Source organism: Fulmarus glacialis, unplaced genomic scaffold (assembly GCF_000690835.1).
Source record: "Fulmarus glacialis isolate BGI_N327 unplaced genomic scaffold, ASM69083v1 scaffold6701, whole genome shotgun sequence".
Classification (NCBI taxonomy): Eukaryota; Metazoa; Chordata; class Aves; order Procellariiformes; family Procellariidae; genus Fulmarus; species Fulmarus glacialis.
In genome coordinates, this window is record NW_009192059.1 from 1 (window position 1) to 20792 (window position 20792).

General features: G+C 41.0%; 1 protein-coding gene across 1 annotated transcript; it reads left to right on the forward strand.

The window, feature by feature from the left end:
- The first annotated feature begins 2921 nt into the window (after window positions 1-2921).
- On the forward strand, window positions 2922-19931 carry ELOVL5 (ELOVL fatty acid elongase 5). The gene is made up of 7 exons (XM_009586910.1): window positions 2922-2987; window positions 4881-5068; window positions 12014-12091; window positions 12733-12904; window positions 14434-14558; window positions 16431-16565; window positions 18002-19931. The coding sequence occupies exons 1-7, from the start codon at window positions 2930-2932 to the stop codon at window positions 18131-18133; spliced, it is 888 nt and encodes a 295-aa protein (XP_009585205.1). The 5' UTR covers window positions 2922-2929; the 3' UTR covers window positions 18134-19931.
- The last annotated feature ends 861 nt before the right edge of the window (window positions 19932-20792 follow it).

Here is a 20792-nt window from a genome sequence, read left to right on the forward strand (position 1 = left end):
TGCCCACAGCAGGGGTGTTGGACTAGATGTCGTTTAAAGGTCCCTTCCAGCCCAAACTATTCTCTGGTTCTATGATTCTATGAATAGTGTGCCTTGCTGTGGGATGAATTCTAGGTAAAGGAGGGTTGCTAGTGATTTGCTCGTGTGTGTGGTCAGCTGCAGAATTTGCTTACTTCCAGTATGAGGAAACATGCCGATTACAGTGTTTCAAATGGCCACTGGTTTAATTTTTCTGGGAGTCGATGTTCCTCTGAATTGGGAAACTATTCTAATTAAAAAAGAACCCTTGTAGTTGCTGCCATTGAAGCAGTGTTTAATGTTGTGTGGCTGTTGGCAGGAGACTTGATGCATTTTCACATGACCCCCTCTGGAACAAAAGCAGATTGTTTCCTTCTGTTTTTCTGTTACACAAATGAGTTCCTTTTGAAACAATTTCTTTTTCTACAAATTCTGGAAATTGACACCCGGAGTAGTTCTTCCTTCGCTGTCCCTTTTACAATCTGCTGTCTGATAATGCTGGCACAAAAAGCTGCTTTGGGGTAGCAGCCCAAAAAAGCTAAGACCTCTGCAGAAAGCCTCCTCCTCTTGGGGAATGAGTTTTTCTTCCAATTGTATGGAAGGGTTGAACATGGAGTTTCATTTCTTGCTGTCTTTGCTATAGTTAGGCAGAGTTTGTTTCTGCTTTCTTAGTTGTTTCATTTACATACCTGCATTTTCAGTGTCCAGCAAACTACAGTATATAACAAGTCAGTTCTGAATTAAGCTTTTTTGTATGTTTTTGTGTAATGAACCTTTGTTCTTGAAACAAACTCTCCCATCTGAAGTCTTCCTCTGCAAAAAGGGGAGTTGAATTCAGGCGCAGATGCTGGGTTATTGGATGATGCAGTGCTGCGTAACTAAATCAATCGGTACTGGATCAAAGGAGCGACAGACAAATTGAGTAAGTGGGGATTTCAGGCAACAAAATGAATTATCTGCTGGGGAGTGCTGTTCCTGGTGATATTTAATAGCTGACAGATTAAAAAAGGTGGAAAAAAAAAAAAGAAGAGCTTGCTCTGGATAACTTGGAAATCATGTACTCATTTCTCACAGTCTTCCTGATGCTCATGCTTCTGGTAGCACAGCACAGGCTTCTTGGTTAAATTTCCTTATTCCTAGGACACCAGCGTGCCAGTGCTGTGGCCGTTCACGCAAGCACTCACGGTTTGTGTGTCATAGCTGGTGAGGTGACGTAAGTCCAAAAATGCACCTTCTTGTGAGGTGTGTACTTATTTGGGCTGGGCTTCTTCAGTCGGAAAATAAAACCAGTATGAATCAGGACTGCAAAAGACTTTTAACACTCGTGGTTATTTTAACGAAGCTCTTTTGTTTGTGCCTGGTGACCAGATTCCAGGGAAGTTTCTGTGCCTTTGTGTAGTCCAAAGCGGTACAAAGACTTGATGCATGTGGAAGGGAAAGTCCTCTTCTGCACATGTCCCGGAGAGCCCCCCGGGAAACGATGGGTTGGGGGGGCTGTAAATGCACGTATCCAAGCCCGCGGTATTTTCTTGGTCCCATGAGAAGCTGAAGCCCCTGCGGGAGCTGGGTGGCTCCCAGTCCCGCTTTGGACTGGGGAGAGGATGTCGTTTGCATCCTGCTTGGCTTTTCTTGCTGGACTCGAAAGGAATGGAGGTGTCAGTCCCAGCTGACTAAAACCAGAGGACCTACTATTCATTTTACTTGCATAAATCAGAAATCCCTTAGAGACAGGGTTTTCACAGGTGGAAGAGAGATGTCTCTTTAGCTAGAATTGAAAAAAAAAAGAGATTAACTTTTTTGTTGTTAGCAACTACATGTAAACTCGCGTAATCGTTTCCGTTGTGCTGTGGGTATATTGACAGCTTACGTTATTTCCCCATAACTAAAAATTGCTGTTAATACTAGTATTTCAGGGGGGAGAAACATCAAGAAGTGAAAACTACCCTATTAAAAATGGATAAAATTATTTTAGAGAAAGTTCAGTACAGTTCTGGCCAGAAAAGAGGAAATTGGAAGGGTTTTTTTGTTTGGTTTTTTTAATCAAGAAGAAAATTACTTCCTCTTCTCTTGAGAACGGCCTCATGTACAGTTGTCCCTGCTCACGGAAAGTGTTGCTACTTCTTTCCTGCTTTAAGCTTAGGGAAGTACAGCGACTTACGTACTGCAGTATATATACCAGGTGCTACCAGTAAATACTGGGCCTGTGAGGAGCTGACAGATGAAACTTGCGTCACTCTACTGGTGTTGGATGAGTTTTATCTGGTAATGTCTTACAATAAGCAGTTTCTGGATCTGGAGATGCTCATGCCACGAACTGCAATGTTTTCTCCCTTGCCTCTGCAGCCATCTGTCATTCGGTGGCTGTTGATCTCTTGATTTCATGGGCTGTTAATCAGAGCTGTAATGGGTCACCTATCCACAAAAGCGATAGCAGAGCCAGTTGTCACTTTTTTCCCTTTCCTCCTCCTCATCCCCAGCTATTCAAGGTTCTTTGTTAAAAGAGCTTCATAGTATTTATTTGAGAATTTCGATGTTGCTGGCTTTCTCAAGGTCCAGTCCTCCTCCTTCTCCTCCTTGCAGAGGAATCTTGCAAGATGTCACCCTGTATTTGCACTTACAAAATACAGAATGAAAAAGAAATTCAGATTAATCTGAACTCATTATTTTAAGCTCCTGTTTATCTAGATCCATGATTGAATACTTCAGTGGGAAATACTGCTCTTACACCAGTGGCTCTCTGAGACTAAAATAAGCTTTATGTGCTTTATATGTGCTGGTAATGTCTGCTGCAATTTTTGCACATTAGTATTTTCTTTGTTGACCCTAACAGATGGTATTCAGATCATTAAACTATTTTCATGAGCTGAAGAACTAACTTTCTCCTCTTCTTTCCATTTCAGTACGTTGTAGAATGGAACTTCTGGATAAAACAATCAATAGCTACCTTGATGTTTGGCTTGGACCCAGAGGTAAGATTTGTCAAAAATTAAATACATAAAGCTGATATTAAAGTGCAGATACTAGAGCATAAGAAACAGCTTTCCTCTAACATCCTGACATTGACAGGTGACTACTTTCTTTAGTATCTGCAAAGCATCAAAATGTATGATTCTGTAATAAACAAAAAAGTGTATTCAATGCTTCTGATCTTTTGACCTAAGAGCTGCTAATTTTTCAGCTATGACAATTGTAGGTGCTATTCTTCTTACTATCAGTTAAGCTCGTGTTGTTAGTCTTAGTGAATGACTTATCTCACTCAGATCTTTGCTGCCTTTTTCTTTTTTTTTTTTAGAATTTAATAATAGTTTTTATTTAAAAAAATGTTTTTGTTTGCATTTGATGAAATAAAAATACTCTTGCCCTCATAACTAGAGCTGCTAAGGAATTTTTCACTGAAAAAAATCTGTAGTTTTTGGAAAGCATTGCTTCTTTGAAACCATTCTTTTCAAAGAAACAATGGTTTTGGTAAGTTTTTCACTGGGAAAAAGTCTACAGGTGGTGAACAACAATCCTGGTCAGCGTGAGGAAGGGAGAGGCAGTGGCACCTGTTCCACCGGGTCCTGACCAGGGGGGATTAAATGTCAGCATCCCGTACGGAGTGTGCATAGCAGTGCTGCTCGGTGGCATGTGCTTTCCTCCTCTGATTGCTTCAGTAGCGTCTTTTCTGCCTCTTTCTTTGACCCAGTGAAACTCTGGTGGTAGTGCCGCTTCCTCGCAGGACAAAGTCCACAGGAGGTTGCACAAGCCTCTGACCCTTCAAAATGTGTTTTCCATTTGCTTTTAGTAGCTCGGTGCCCTTGTTGCCCCCTTCTTCATACTAAGCCTGTTTAATTTAGTCTGGATGTTCTGATATAACTTATTGCATGTGCTGGCGTATGGTCTATATTTGCCGTGTCTTAAAAATAATGAACGATAAAGGTGGCAAATCCAAACAATTCCCCAGCTTTCTTAACTACTTCCCAACCTATGTTTTAAGGCCTCGTTTCTTACACGCAGGAACCACATATGACTCCTTTAAAATTAAGTCAGGGCTGTGAATGCCAGCAATACTTGAATTGTTCATTGATGGTTTGGTAAACTTGGTTTCAGTCCTTTGGGCCGACATGAGTGAGAGGAGTGAAATACCGTGCTGTTGCTGGGTATGGACAACACAGCTGTGGTTCAAAAGGATCAAGCACTTGTCCCAAGTGTTCCCTTGAAACCCTCTCATTCGGGGTGGTTTATGTGCTTTTCCTGAGCAGTCGACGTGTTGCCGACCGGACTGGTTAGTCAGACTGGACTGACTGCTTTGTGTTTCATTGCTCATACAAGTACTCCAAAACTTAATCCTCCTGAGTAGCACATACGTAAGTCTATTGGATTAATACTGATTAGAAAATAATTATCAGGATCGTGCACTGATAACCACAAAGGTATCTGCTTCACTCTTAGCTTCGCTGGCTCTTGTGAGGAAGTAAGATGTGTATTATTGGGAAACATTGATTTGAGAGAATAAGGGGGAGAGGGTCACTGAAGCTTTTCCTTATAATTTAAACTCATTTGTGGTATTCAGGATGGATGACGATTCTGAATGGGAATGAGTATTTAAAAATAATAGTGGTAATAATTTAGGAATATCTTTGCCTTAGGAAGAGGATTATTTCTGTTTTCTTTAACAACTGTATAACTAAAATCTTGTTTGTGAAAGTTTTTTGTAATGAGCAATGTGGCCCTTAATAAAAGGGCTTGCGGCTCTTCCTTCGTCTTTCTCCGGTAGTTCCAGCACTAGAAGCATTTTGGGTACAGCTTTTTCTGGATGCATTGAACTCTTCCCCTTACAAAATCTAAGTGTTTGCATGTTTTTGCTTGTTTGTTTGTTTCAGACCCCAGAGTAAAAGGATGGCTTCTTCTGGAGAACTATACGCCTACCTTTATCTTCTCAGTCTTGTACTTACTAATCGTATGGCTAGGACCAAAGTACATGCGGAATCAGCAACCGTTCTCGTGCAGGGGTATTCTAGTGGTCTACAACCTTGGACTTACACTGCTTTCCCTGTATATGTTTTATGAGGTAGGAGAAAAGGGGTTGCGTTGGGGTTATTTTGCAGATTCTCTTTTAATTATATTGGCTTATGTTGAAAATGATGTATGAGGACAGTCCTCCTAAACCTGGGGAAACACCTGCAGAAATGTTGCAACCGTTCTTTAATGTCTCTTCTCAGGGGAGAAAACTGTAGTTGTAATGTTGTTACTTGTAAGGATGGTATGAAACAAACCTTCCCTTAAACATCTATGCTGACCTTGATTAGCAATGTTTGAAATGCACTTCTTGCTCAGTGCAAACGAAGGCCTGATCTTTCAGCATGAACCTGGCTACTCCTCCAGTAACTCCTCCTTGCCTAGAAGTCAGGTTCAACGTGATTGTGCTGGTGGATTGTACAAAGTACTCAGCAGCAAAACTACGGCCTGTTTTGGAGTGCAAAATGTGTTTTATTTATCATGCACGCACTCTTAGCATCTATTTCTGTAAGCCTGCACTAGCTTTTTTTGTGCCCTCCTAGTTTTGCTGAAACAATTGCATCAACGCCATTGTGATTCATCTGTTTCTTGGAAGTTAAAATCTGAACATACAAATACATTTCAAACTGTATTGGACTTTCTGTGGACTTATTTTCTTTCCTAACAAAGCAAAGATTTAGGCAGTATAAAGTTTTCCACTTCCCAGAGAGCACTTTAGCTGCTTTTACTCAGAATTGTATGTTTTTGATTAAAGTGAAAATGAAGAACTATGGCAGTGTAAATAAGAATGTGGTCAGAAAATGATTGTGTGTGTGGCTCTAATATACAGAATACTCTGGCTTGCTTTTAGCCAAAAGTGTTTCTCCTTTCTGTAAGGAGAGATTTCATTTTCAACATGCAATTACAAGCTAGAGCTAAAACTACTAATCTCTTTTTTTTTTTTTTTTTTTGTATTTGCGTAGAAGTATATGCGAGCTGTAATTCTCCTTTAAGTTTGTAGTTAATTCCGTAGTGTTTTACAAGATGAGTGTTTAGATAGGAAGTGATTTCTCTTGTGTAGTGAATTGTCTAGTCAAAAATTACTGAGTTGGGTTATTAAGAACTTAATGCTTCGGGGGGGAGCAGTTTTGAATTCAATAGGTACTTGGAACAATTCGTATTCTTAATACGCTTACATTTCTAACCTCCCTGTCAGCATGTTATAATCTAGAAAAATTTGTGTGTTGATCTGTTTAATTTGTCTAAAAGTAGTGTTGCTGTGGACTTCATGGGCCATTATTTTATGCAGACATTATTTATAATTATATAATAATCTATTGTTTTAACCTCCAATTATGTTGTTAGGGGTTTACAAGTGCAGACTTTTCTTCCGTTTTACTAAGTATGGATAAAACTCTCAGGATAGCCAGTCTTTTTTCCTTGAATACTTGGAATAATACTCACAGTTTCCAAATGGAAATTATTGTAACATTCTGCCATGTTACAAAACCTGCTAATAAATTTAAACAATAGAAAAGATCTGAACTGTTGATCTCATAAATGCCTTTATATACACAGACTTTTCTCGCTAACAATGAACTGATTACCAAGAAAGGACTATTTGTTGCATGCTGAAGAAGTCCTCATACTGGTAACCAGCTGAATAGCCCTTACATTGTGAAGGAATGAGACAACTAAAATACACTGAATATTAAGGCTCCTCCTTCCTATATAGTGAAACACTTTACATCGAAGTAAATCTTGCTCTTAATGTAACGTTACCTATATGGAAGTGTTCATTGGTATTGTTGTAAATATACTTTTTCTTTATAAATGGGAATACACAAAGCTACCGTATTGTGAAGACTTAGTAAACTCATGGTAGTTGCAACGAAATGTGTTTAACAGCACTTACAAGGTAGACGTGAGGGCAAGCAATGTCCTGCAAGAAGGGACTGATCCCCTAAAAATGCTGCCAAGTAGAGAGCCGTGCTGACATAACACTGCGCTGCTTGATGTTTGCAGGGAGAGAGCCAAAGGGCCAGGTGATAGGGACAAAAATCAGCTTCCTGCACCTCCAGGTACGTTCTCTAGCTGTAGTGCCTCCGCAGTTACCTGTGTCACTGCAAAGCAGGCGATACCCTCGCTCGGATCACGTCAGTCATGGAAATTTGGCTTTGAAGGATTAGCCATACATCAGTAGCACTTTATAGTACATGTACTCTCTTTTAAGATAAAATGGTGAAGAGGAGCATTCAAAAAAGAGATGCTACTCCCTGTTCTCTTCCTTGTTGTCACTTTGAGTTTCAGATGGGTTAAACTGTCCTAGTTTAAGGAAAGTCATAAAACGTTACCACTTATGAACTTGTTTAGTAACCTGTCTGAAAATAAGCTACTTTAATAGCTTGCATACGATATACCTGAAACCCTGCTTTGGAGTTTTTCCTGAATTATAGCTGTGGTGGTTCGGGTCATGATTCATAGCATCACAGCTCAATTTAAATATTATATGACCAAAACAAGATGTTAAAGTGAGGCATCCTCCCAACTAGGGTGAGAAAGATGACCTACTTGGTTTTCTGACCTTTTCATGTGAATGTTTATATGCAATAACGTAGGGAAAAAATTTTGCATCATTTGGTCTACTGATGTAATGTGATATAACCTTATTTTTAAATCACTAGAAATTTTATACCTCTTATTTGGAAATCCTAAGATAGTAGCTTCTGTGTGTATTTGCTATAAATTATTTATTTGGGCATTTAATGACCAGGCTGGCTTCCGGTACCAGCAGAACAGAGTAGTGGTCTGTGCTTATCCTAGGCAATATAAAAGGCAAGACAGACCTCGGGGAGCGGGAGAGGTTCCTCCAGGCTGACCCTGCAGTGGCAGGCATCGTCACGCCCTCAGGAAGAGGGGATGCTCATTAGAGGGAAACAACAATGTTTTATTCTATATACATTTACAGTGCTTGGACTTGGAGGGGAAATAACATTCCTGGCTTGGGGCAGCCAGGGGTGGCCTCTGTGTGGTGGAGAAGGCGCGCAGCAGGGCGGCTGGCAGAGGGGTTATAGAACATGGGTTAATTGCCTGCTGGCTGGCACAGCTGTATCTGAAAGCGCTGTGGGAACAGCTAGAGCAGCAGAGGCAGCACTGCTTCCACCCGTGTCGTTGCTCTGCTCTCGGATCATGAGTCAAGTTGTCTCGCGACGCTGTGAGTAGCGCCCATGGCTCTCTACTCGAGTCTGGGCTGGGTAATTTGGCAAAGCAGGGAGAGTGCCAGATACCCAGTTTTACGGCACGCAGATCTATTTTATTTTGGGTGTCTTTGTTAGCAAAACTAGCCAAGTAATCTGGACCACCCAGACTTACATTCAAGAAAATTGGTCAGTGATGAAGGCTCACTTTCTAAGTGATCTCTTTCCTGTCTTCTTTCTTCATCTGAAAAATTAATTCCCTACTGAATTAGCCTGAGGAAAGTCTCAGATTTTCCTGGTGAGGGAGGTGTAGCATATGCTGTAGGAAAAGCATCCTAAGAGCAGCACCCTGTTTTAGGAAGGAGGGGACTCGGTGAAGAGGTGCCGTGGCATGTGAGCCGTGGGTGGCAGCTCGCTGCCAGGCTGCTCTTGCCTCTCCCCTTTCTCTCTCTGCAGGTCCCGAAGCCCTTATCTCTGTCTTGAGGTGACTGCATTCATGTAAAGATAAAATTTCATATCTCTGCAGGCGTTTGCTTTCGTTGACCAAACTGTGAACTTCTGCTTCTTTTCACTTTAGTGTCTCTCTGTTTTGAAGCTCGGAAACCCATCACGCCTTGACAGCGTGATGCAGTGCTGCGTCCCTTATTAGTCCCTCTCCAGCCAGTCTCAGACTTCCGTTTTATCATGAGAAAACAAAATCCTCCCCAGTAACGCCTCTCCTACAACCCGGTCAGACCGGTGTTAGTGTGCTGGTTTATTTTGGTAGCAGAGTTTATAAAGAGGAACATGCTATGACGTTTTAAAGAATTCAGCAACACGATTACAAAATGAAAGCAACATTAAAAAAAGAAAATTTCAATGCAGGGGAAGGAAGTAAGAGTTGCTTGAACACAAAAGCAACTTTGAGCTGCAGGGTTTTCCCCAGAGTCGAAGGACTTAACGTTGACTTTGAGTACCATTTTAATTGGGTTATGAAGGAGCTGTCTCTTTGTGTCATTTAAAAATCATGTACTCTGGTGAAAATGACTGTAGTCAGCCTTTTCGAGACAGGTTAATTTCTCGAGAGAAGATACGCCTGTGGTTGCGCATCAGCAACGCCATTAGCAAGCCTGGGCTCCTGCCAACCTGAAGATGAAGGACTTCCTAGGGACGGTGGGCAGGGAAAGGTTGTCTCAAGCCTGGGGTGGCTGAGGAGCCACCAGCCCGTCGCTGGGAGGATAAGGAGTGCCGGGCGAGTTGAGACCTGCTGTAGAGTAGCTGTAAGGAGGGGTTAGAAACTCTGGCTATCCTGGAAGCAGACCACAACAAGCATAAGCAATGACTTAAATGCACTAGCTGGCAATTTATAACACCTCTGTTTATTGCTTTCTAGGTGGCACGTCAGCAGCTCCTTGGTGCTGTACGCCCAGCCCCGTGCATAACAGAGCCATTTGGGAACCATTCGTGGTCAGGTCTCAGAGTGGCCCATTGGTTTTGTTTTCTGAAGCCCTCCAGCGTGTGCTGAAAGTATTGTGGGTGCAAGAAATAGTGATGTGAGGCAAAGGAGCAGCTTTTTCCAAGCTAACTTGGAAAAAGGATTATCTGTGTGTGTTGTACGTTGCACCAAGCAAGGTTTGTGGGCACCAGCAGCAGTTCATGGGCAGCAGTAGCAGCTTTTCACCATCTAGTTCCTTCTGGAAAGGGAGGGATTAAATTATTTTTGTAACTATGCTAACTATTTGTATGATAAAAGATGTTACCATTTCCTACAAATACTGCTTTGCTTCTATCATTTAAACACCTGTAGCTGTGAGAGTATTAGAACTCCTAGCATATTATTATATGATCTTCTGGAAGCGAGGGTGTACTCGGGTTTAGCTGAAGCTGCCTATAGGCACACTGATGCCTTTGCCCTTCAGAGAGGTGGGATCCATCCAGACACCTTTGGTTGCATTACGCTTTAGGTAGTGAACCTGTATCACTTGCAGAAAAAGCTCTTTGGGTTTCACTATGCCAGCCTTTCCTTGGGAGAAGTTTACGGACCGCAGGATTAGTGATGGATGCTGTTTTGTATTAATTACAATATAAACATTGTGATTATCCCTCTATTCCTAACACTTCCTTGAACTATGAGAACTGTATGAAAACATCTGTAAGCTCTTAACAACACGATCATGGCACAATGTGGTCTTCTGTCTGAGGGACTGGCGGGCGCTTGTGAAGCCACACAGCCAAAAGCTTGCTCCGGGACGTAGCTGGTACTTTAGCAGGGTACTGCTTTTAAACTGGTGTGCTTTGCAAATCAGTGTCTTCCTTACGGCGGGGAGAGGAGTCCTCCCGTGGCTGCGTTCCCTTTGCTGCTTGGATAGAGAAATTGCTTGAGTCTGCTGTCAATGTGCATGGCTGCCCTGCTCTCACTGTGGCAGGGTGGTATTGATTTATCTCTAATACACGAGATAATTCCAGGTCTACATGTTATGATATAACTAGATGTCTCTTTTTTTTCTCTTTCTAAATGGTGGCAATACTATCTCAGAAGGTCAGAAATAATGACCTAGGCTGACTGGGTATTTTAAAAGCTAATTTAGGGGGAAAATGAGCCATGAAAGAAATAACATTAGGAAAAGGTAGATCAGTTAAGTGATGATCTTTATTGTACTTTTTAGAATTAGCTTCTTATTCACAGTTCTGAGCAGCACTTAATCATACCAGTTATTGTAGTATTTTAATCAAGTGATCATTTTAAATGACGTATGGTACAAAGAGTTTTTTACTGTGGCTTTGCAAAGCTTTTTTTTATCCTGCATGAGCGTAGATAAGGCCAAAATCACACAACTTGCTTGTGAAGAATATCTGTCTCTGCCTTTAAATCGTTTTTTTGGGATACCTAACAATTCTTTTTTCACCTGGGAATCATCTAAATTTGTTACTCCTCTCCTCATGCTATTTCCAAGAGGAAAAACATCTTTGTAAACACCATCCAGCGATCCCTTCTGTTGTCATATTAAAGGGGCAGGGGGGCTCCCTCCTGTCCTTGCACCCACTCCCTCCTCCTGTCCCACCCTCAACCTGCCCCTCCATCTCCCACTCATGAAAGGGTGGGACGTGGACATCCAGCTTGCCTCTTGCTTCTCCGGAGGTTTCTCCTTCAGCAATGGGCTCCCAGTCATCCTCTCATGACTAATAGCTGGTCACTACTCTTAAAAGTAAATTTTTTCATGTTTGAGGTGTTATTTGTTATGCCAGGAAGTCAGGCAGGCAACAGCGTATCCTGCAGAGGAAGTCACTTGTGCTGGGAAGGATGTAATGTACTCGGCATGAGTGAATTATTTAAAAAGATCTTGAAGAATCAAAATGTGGTAAAACGTCAGGTATTAGCTGTTAAGGATAGCGAAGCTGAAGATTTGAAAAAAAATTGAAAAAAATGTACTCAGATCTCTGTGTATAAAATTTCCTAAAAATATAACTTTTTCTTTCCGAAAATAATCAGGAAAAAAACCTTACTCTTCTTTGGTCGTTCACTTTGTTCAGCAATTAGATCATCAGCTAAGAAGGAAAGATATTTCTTAAGGATCTGTCTAGAATATGTCTGTGCAAAACACACACGCTATATGGGATAAGTGGGGATAAGATGCTACCTCCTATTTTTATTCTGGTATACCCCAATTGGAAGAATTTCTGATTCAATCACCGCTTGGAGCTTGAATTCAACTTAATGCTGCACTCGGGTGCCCATGAATCCCTTGACACCAGATGTCTCGGCAGAGCCGCCGTCGAGGTTTGCACGTGCCCCGGGGTGCAGCCTTCTCCCCAAATGACACTTTATTCTTTGATCTTCTCAGCTGGTGACAGGAGTATGGGAAGGAGGATACAATTTCTTCTGTCAGGATACACACAGTGGAGGAGAAGCCGATATGAAGGTAACGTAATTGAGACTTACAGCTAATAACGTTTCAAATTGTCCGCTTGTGTGTAAGTGGAGAGCAGAACAGTATTGGTTATGTGGATTTTGTTCAAACTATATGCCTTTTTCCCTCCTTTTACAATACAATGGACGATGCATTGTCAAACATGATAGTTAATCTACAATATATTCATGGTTGGTATTTTGGTGAGTAATTATCTGTAAATTTTCAAGTGTTCCCAGGTCAAAAAACAAGGACTTGGTCTTCAGACTGTATCCAGCCACTGTGTGTTGTGACTCCCCTTCTCTTTCTGAGATGTGGTGATGATTTCTTCTGGTCTCTGTTCAGGCCTCTCCTTTACAGAGAGCACTGCGGGACCAACTCTGGTTAAATATTTTCTTGTTTCTCCCAGGACACCCCAGGTGCACAGCAATAACCTCATAAAACAGTTTTTGCCATCTTGTTTTCAGCTGTAGCTATGGGTTTGTATCTCGATCTATGGAGAGACCTGAGGCTGAAGCGTTACAGAAGATCTCAGCAGTGTCTTCAATCCAAGTAGTGCAGGACAGAATCTGGATTTTAATTACTTAGATAGCAAAAGGGTTGAAAGCCCCCACAATGCGCAATGCTTCTAAAATTTGTTTTCTCCTTTCTAGATCATACGTGTCCTCTGGTGGTACTATTTCTCCAAACTCATTGAGTTCATGGATACCTTCTTTTTCATTTTGCGGAAAAATAATCATCAGATCACTGTTCTGCATGTCTACCACCATGCAACAATGCTGAACATTTGGTGGTTTGTTATGAACTGGGTGCCTTGTGGTCACTGTAAGTACTGGGTTATGGTGAGGAATGCTTGCAACAAGGACCTCGTTTTAGTTTTCTTCTGGTCAAACCAAACATCTCTGGTACCTTCAGCTGCAGGATTTGTTCTGTCCCATATTAAACGGCTTTGCTGAATTGCAGCTGTTGCAGATAGCTGCAGGTATTAAGCTGCCTGCAGAGCCTCTAGAAAAGGCGTGCGAATGTAGTTTGCAGAATTTGCGTGGCAGTGTGACATTTATCGGCTGCAGTAGTCCAGATCTGATACCTGTCAACCTTGTTTTTTCTGTTTTGTAGTGGTTGCAGACCCTCTAATGAAACAATACTCTTTTCCAAGTCAGGACCAGAAGCTTGTTTCAGCTGCAAGATGGCTAATAGTGACTCTTATCCTTGTATCTGTCAAGTTCACTTGAGATGTTACCTTCTTAATTTAATCTCACTATACCAGTAGCCATAACAAATTATTTCAATTAAAATCTTGTCCCCTGAGCACTAATGAACTTGACCAAATACATCTTAAGTGGAAGATTTCCATGTCTGTCTTGTCTAAATCCTGCTAACCTCTGGCTATCTTGCTTTGATTCTTTAATTTCATTGCTTTTAGCTGGCATCTAGTTTCCTAACTGCATTAGCGTGGCTTAGTTGTGGTTCAGATGTGCAGCTTATAGATACTGGCTTTGTTGAACACTCATCCAAGAGAAACCTTGTCAAATCCAGCAGATGTGAACTACCAGCAGTACAGACCGAGAGGTTGCTCAGGAAGGCTGGTCTGCTTTCTGAACCAAACAACATAGAAACTCGTATTTGTTTTGTATTGTCAGCACAACAGTGAGTAATGCTGAACTTATAAAAAGTGTACATCTGGAACCAACATCTCCTCCAAGGAAGTCAATCCCTGTTTATACAACAGTCAAAAGTGCAGATACTTGGAGTCTATGTTGTGTTTGTGTGGTCTTGAAAATACTTTTGTGCTGTTTCTGGTGATGTGTTTTTCTTCTTCCTTCCCAAGCTTTATGTTCTGCTTGGTCATCACAGTTCTATGCAGTTTGGTATTACGCTAAAAGTTTCTTTAATGACTAAAGATGCTATAAACAAGGACAAATAAAATGGCTAACTTGCAGTTTCTGAAGATACCTGTTGCTTTTGGTTATAAATGACAAAACAGGCTCCTGCCTGGAAGGAAGTAAAATAAGCCTAAAATTAGATGGGTGAAGCTATCGATTGTTGGGCATGTTTACGTGCCTCCTTTTTATCAGCTTCCTCAGTTCCCTTGAGAAGCTGGAATGTAGATGTGAAAAAAAATAAACCAAGGAAACAAAACCAGAAGGCTGGTATAAAGTGCACAGCTGAAAAGCAGCTCAGCTACTCTGTTGGCTGAACAGAAAAAAAATCAGGGGAGTGGACTCTTGCCTTTCTTCTAAGAAAAATCGTATTTTAAGTAGTAACATTTTGAACTTGTTATTTTCGTAAGATTCATGAAACAGCGTGTTCCTGGTAATGCAATGTACTTTCTTTTTCCTTTGCCCTTTTTTTAGCTTACTTTGGTGCCACACTGAACAGCTTTATCCACGTCCTCATGTACTCCTACTACGGATTGTCTGCTGTTCCAGCAATGCGTCCTTATCTGTGGTGGAAGAAGTACATCACTCAGGGGCAGCTGGTGAGTGATTAGCTCTTCAGTGCTTTAGCAGGCTCTTGTATTCATGATGAGGCCCTCTTGCCTTTGCTGAAGTAGAAGATTTTGGCAGGGGCTAGAAGAAGGGGGAATGAAGGCTAGTACCTTTTACATCTTTAAGTGCCTAAATCACCTTAGAAATCCAACTTCTGCACCTCCGTTTGCTCTGTTTTCAGGACGATGGGGACCTGGGGACTGGTGGTGTACAGAATCGGTGCTGAGATCAATGGGATCTTTCTCCACCTCCCCATGTTGTGTGGCTAGATGTATTCGGGAGGCACAGCGCTGGGTTTTCTGGGACTCGTTAACCAGGGAGGAGGGAGAAGCTTTTCTTCCAAGCCTGCTTGAGCTAACGCGTTCTTCTCTGTGCTTGGTTGCTCAGGCTGATGTTGAGATGACAGACCAGAAACCAAGTGCAACACAGTCCACAGCTAACAAGGCCCTTCATTCTAGTCCTGCGGGACAATGGCTTTTCTGTCTCACTTTTGCATGCAGTTTCAAATGGTTTATTAAAAACTGTTCAATATTTCTGGTCTCCTTCTGCACTTTAAACGGGCAGATTTTTTTCTCTTGTAATTCTGTGTTGGAGTCCTTGCATCCGTTTGTATTGTTTCCTGTGTTTACAGTGATGAAGCCTGAATGCTGTGTACTGGAGGTGAAAAGAGCAACAAAATTAAGCAATATGGCACATGCTGTAGTGATACTGCATGAGAACCAGATTTCAATGTGTATAATATGTCAGAACACCACAAGGAAATGTGCGTGGGTGTTCTGTCTTCCCCTTTTTGTAGGTGGGGAAACTGAAGCCTAGAGAGAGATTTTTTCTTTTTTTTTTTTTTTTTTTTTCTTTTTTTCCTCCCTCTCCCCACTTAGCAACCCCTCAGAGCTGTGAATAGATTTAATAACATTTGCTGGTGATGACCAGGAATTCAAAGTGTTGGTTCTCAAAATCTTTTTTCCTTAGCACTCTTCCTTCCTGAAGGATGGCTAAGTATTGTAGCAGTGAGGTTCATTGTTTTTTGGTGGGGTTGTTTTGCTTTGTATGTTTTTTTCCTTCCAGATTTAGTCCCAATTCTTCATCCTGGTTGGTTGAGTGCTACAGAACACGAGTGTCTCAGTGCTTCGGCTGCTCCCCTGGCTATTGTCACAGCTGCTTTCACTTCCCTGCCTGCTCTGCCTGCATAGCTGTTAGGGCAGCAAAATAACAGAACGGTCTTTCCCTTTTCAAATAAACATTCCCTAATCTGGTAGCCTTCATGTAAAGATGAATTTTGCCTAAGGCCCTCTGCAGCACTTCAGCCCAAACTGTGTTTTTCCAAAGGAGATAATTTAAGATAATTAAACCCCAGTCCCCCTCCCTGCCTCCCCAGCTTCCCTGCAGCCTTTACCCTAAAAATTCTTACGCCGGAGCCGTATGTTGGGCAGCTCCTGTCTGGGGGAGAGGATTGCAGGATCTGTCTGTAGACTCAGTTACCCCAAATCTTTCGCAACCGAAGCAGGGAGATGCAGATCTACTCTGTTTAGCTGGTAGAGTCAAACCCTGATGAGCTCTCACTGGGGAGAAGGTGATATTTGTTCCTTAGTATATTTATAAATTAATTCTACATAAGTTACTCTAATGCTCTAAAATGGAACGATATTAATCAAATAAAACAAATAAAACAACAGAATACCACAACCTGAATGTCTGCTAACTCAGGTTTGCACTGTTAGTAAGACAGAGAAGATAAACTTGTCAAACACACAGTATTACATATTTTTGACTTGTTTTGGAAATAACTAATGAGATTTTGGTCACTAATGGCTTTTTTCCTCCTTGCATTAATGTGCTCCATTTCTCTTTTTTTCTCTCCCCAGACTCAGTTTGTCCTGACAATCTTCCAGACCAGCTGCGGTGTTGTTTGGCCATGTGCATTTCCTCAGGGGTGGCTGTATTTCCAGATTTCTTATATGATTTCTTTGATTATCCTTTTCACAAATTTCTACATTCAGGTAAAAGTAATACTCATCAACTCTTTGTAGCATTCTGCTGGCTGTAGCTCATTGGAAAGCTGCTTTACGGAAAGATATGCTTGAAATAGCCCTTTGCTATCTTCCAGTAATATGCACAGGCTCTTAAAGTACTATACTTGTTGGTCTGCCCTCAAATTTGGAAGCTTCTGATGTTTTGTATCCATAATTCAGAACTATTAGTAATTTCAGTAAGCAGAATGGCACAAAAAGGCATTTTACTAATGCAATTTTAACTGCAGATAAGGGAGAGGAAGGGCTTTTATATAAGAAACAGCTTTCCAGTCTGAAACAAAACAGCAGCCTGTGAACCTGTGAAGCACCCAAAGGAATCGTTCACTATAGCTCTTACAAGGGGAGATGCTTGTTTTATATCCAGGGAAACTTGCAAACACCCAACATACAGAAAACTGGTTTTGGCTCACCTTTACAGGCATTTGTTTGTAGTTCCATATGGAAAATTAACATTTTGAATTGTTTCTACAAAATTGATTTCATGTCTGAACAGATCCAGGCTTGGTATGTGTTGTTCTGAGTAGTTCCTAATCAGTCTCTGTGCAAAGATGTACCATCTTCAGAAAATCAAACCAACACAGCCTACTGCCCCCAAACAAGCAAACTCTGTTACATATTTTAAACATCTCTTGCAAGATTTGAGCATTTTGGGTCTGGTAAGAGTGATTCATGGGGGGAAACATAGCAGGCTTCCCTAGCTGAGCTTCCGGTACTTCTTAAAATCAGTCCGCTTGCTGCGTTTGAACATGCTAATTAAACATGATAGTGTATTACAGATATTACTTGACTTTCTTCATCAATTTAACCATTTAACTTTCACACACACATATTTTGGGAAACACGCTCTTGTAAGGCGACTGAGCCCCGTTGACAAAGACTAATTCATATTTTTTCACTGTCTGTATTTTTTTTTGGTGTCCCGAGCCTCCCCGATCCTGTTAGTTTTTGCTTCCCATGTCAGCCGTTGCAAATTCCTTTCACATTTCTGTCTCTGAACTTCCCTCACTGTTCTTGTTTACTCACTTCTTCTGGCTTTGTTTGAGATAGTCACCTGCAGTGCATCAAACCTCCTTCCTCACTTGTCATTTTGAGTATATTCTTCTGCCATAATCTGCTCGTAAAATCACTTCCCTTGTTTCTAATTTACTGTTAACATAACGCTACCAATGCTACCATCATACTAGCAAGCCTTTTTCTTTTCCAGTGAACTAATTCTCTTCCTGTGACGAATAAAAGGCATAGTATAGCCTCATACACAAAAGATGTTAAAGCTTGTTAGACACTGGCAGAAGGTCTTTAAAAATGATGGATGCAAGTTTACTTTTGTGTTTCTTGAGTTACTGCCAGGAAGCAGTTATTTATATCTATTTAAGCAAAACCATGTGTCTTTCCGTATATTCTAGACTTACAACAAGAAGGCATCTTCGAGGAGGAAAGAGTATCAGAACGGCTCTACGGCCACCGTGAATGGGTACACAAACAGCTTTTCTTCCCTTGAGAACAATGTGAAACAAAGGAAACAAAGGAAGGATTGAAGACCAAACTGAAAAACCGTTTTGATGACCCCAACAACAAAATCATCTGATTGTAAGCACAATAAGAGTTGTGCACTAATACTCTAACGGCTACTGTAACTATTCCTGCCTAGAATAGTGTGATTTATGTAGGACTTAACCAGTGCAAACACCCTAGAAACTGTATACAGAACATAAAAGTAGGTTAAAGTTTAAAAATAATTCTGGGCTGTCACTGACCCCGCTATAGACTGTGGAAGGGAGTATTATCGTAGTATCCGACACTGCTGTTGCCTTACTAGTCAATATGATAGGTGCTGAATTATGATTCACAATTTGAAAACACTGTAATCTAAACCTCCATTTTTTTTACTGTAGATCGTGCATGTGATTGTAGAGGTAATTTGTACGATGCTGGTTTCAGTAGATAAACACACATGCCTTAAATTAAAAAGCAGGGCCCAAAGCTTATTACCGGTTTAAAAATTAGGGTATGTTTCAACTTTCAGTTGATTGACTTTTTATTAAAAAGTCATTTAGAAGAATCCGTTGATCATTTTACTGTTCTGTACGTGATACACGATGTTACGTATCTCTTACTTGATACAGTGAAATTGGAAATGGCGCGTTTAGTTTTGTATATTTGGCTTTAACTGACTAAACAGTCACAAACCAGATGGAAAGTTATTTTACCTTTTTAATAGATATTATTTTTTTATTTGAAGTATGTCACTAATGTAAAAGTAATTGGCGCTTACACAGTCCAGTAAGACTTAAATATTGTCTCTAAGGTTTAGAGTATATACAGGGTGGACCCATCTTTTCTCTTTTTTTCTTTTTTTTTCCTTTTTCTTATTTCTGGGAATTCTTAAATGCTAAATGAAGAGTGGTTTTTAATATGGAAACTGGCAGAATTTCAAGTGTTGTTACCATAGCCATATCCACATCTTAGGAGCTACTGTTTAAGTCCGTGACATATCCGAAAGCATATTTAAAATGAAGACAGAAAGATGCTTTTCTGATGGAATTGTCTGTATTTAAGTTGGTATCTGTACTGTTCTTCATGTAGCATATGTTCATTTTTAAAATGTGCCTGACACAAACATGTTTTTCCCAAACAAGCAAAATTAAACAGTCTAAGTCATACCTAAAGTTTTTTAAATGTTACTAAATGTGCTGGAGATGTCTGTTTCTGTAATGTGAGTTGTGTATATCACCAGTAATGTTTTGGCTTGTTATCTGAGGATTTGATTCGAGTGCTTGTTAATGTTACTCCTCCTTGTAAAATCTTGCCTTGCACATATGAGGAGTCAGTTGCAAAGCCAGTATCTATTGCTGGTATTCTGGTATCTGCCGTGGTGGAGTTTGGCTTATGAATATTTTATTCATTAAGCTCTGAAAAATTGAATTGTGCAAGACATTCTGCTGGTCATTGCTCAAGTTTAACTATTTGGTTTTTGATATTTATATAAATGCCAGTTTTAACATGTTTAATTTTTTTTTAAATGAAATCTTTATAAAATTTTTGCACATCTCTTAGGGAATTAATAAGTTCTTCTACTAGCCTTGTGGGTTTTCATTCCTTGTTTTGAAGGAGAAAGTGTCTGTTATGTTTACATTATCAAAGCTTGTGCGTGTGTCTTCATTTCTAGGTACTGGTTTGCAGAGTCTTTACATAGCTCAGTACAGCAGCTACAATGTTCAAAATAGGCTGTCTAAATGTGCTAGAAATAAACCCTTGGCTCATCTGAATATACCTACATTGTTAATGTTTGACATGGTTTAATCATTAAAACACTTTTGATGATCTCTGCCTGAATTCTGGTGTGTTTGTACAGATTTAATGCATTGCCCCATCAGGTGTCAGGCCAAAGAGGAGCCGTCGTGATGGAAGAACAGCTGCAGATTTCAGAGAAATTTAGCATACCAGAGATTTGGTAACAAATTCCTTACAGAAACCTTTGGCTGTTGCTAAACGCTGTTCCCTTGCCTGGCTGTAGAAATAATTGTCCGTGTGATGGATTAAACCTCCTGCTGGGGTTACTGACTCACTGAATGCAGAGCAGCCAGAATGGCTCCGAGACTTGAGTGCCAGGAGCAAAGCTTAATGTCGCCGAGAGGGACTTTCTGCCTCAGATGTCCTGTCTATAAAATGGGAATAACGCCTCTTTCCAGAATGGGAGCATTTTTACAATTTCCCTATAGCATCTCTTGCCTTTAAGTGATCGCTTCTGAGCTCTCTCCGATTTGAGTGTTTAATCAGTGCATTGCAGCAAGCCCAGATAGCTTGGTGATGGACTTAGTAAAAACAGAACTACTTACGTAGCTGTCTGTCTTCTTACTTGCAGGCTCTTAATACAAGAAACCTAGACCAAGGAAATGGGTTTTGCACTTTGTGTGAAAGGCTCAGCAGTTTCATGTTATGCTGATCTCTTCTGGGAGGGAGTGCCTGAGATGGTTGCTAAGATGGATTTTTCTCCTGCATGGGCAAATTCAGCTTTGAAATTGAGGGTTTTTCTAAGCGGGGCTCAGCGAGTGCAGTTCTTGGATGATAAGCCAAATCTACAGGGAGTACCTAGAGGGCAGAAGCCGCAGCACCAACCTGGCCTTCCCCGTGGAGCCGCAGCGGCTGGGCTGCTGCGCTCCAGACCTAGCCTTCAAAGTCAGTGGCACACGGTGA

What these genes read in the sequence shown, in the direction of transcription:
- ELOVL5 (XM_009586910.1), top strand. Translation starts at nt 2,930, where the DNA reads ATGGAACTTCTGGATAAAACAATCAATAGCTACCTTGATGTTTGGCTT. An exon ending in CCCTGTATATGTTTTATGAG is followed by an intron (nt 5,069 to 12,013) that starts GTAGGAGAAAAG and finishes TGATCTTCTCAG; the next exon opens with CTGGTGACAGGAGTATGGGA. An exon ending in ACATCACTCAGGGGCAGCTG is followed by an intron (nt 14,559 to 16,430) that starts GTGAGTGATTAG and finishes TTCTCTCCCCAG; the next exon opens with ACTCAGTTTGTCCTGACAAT.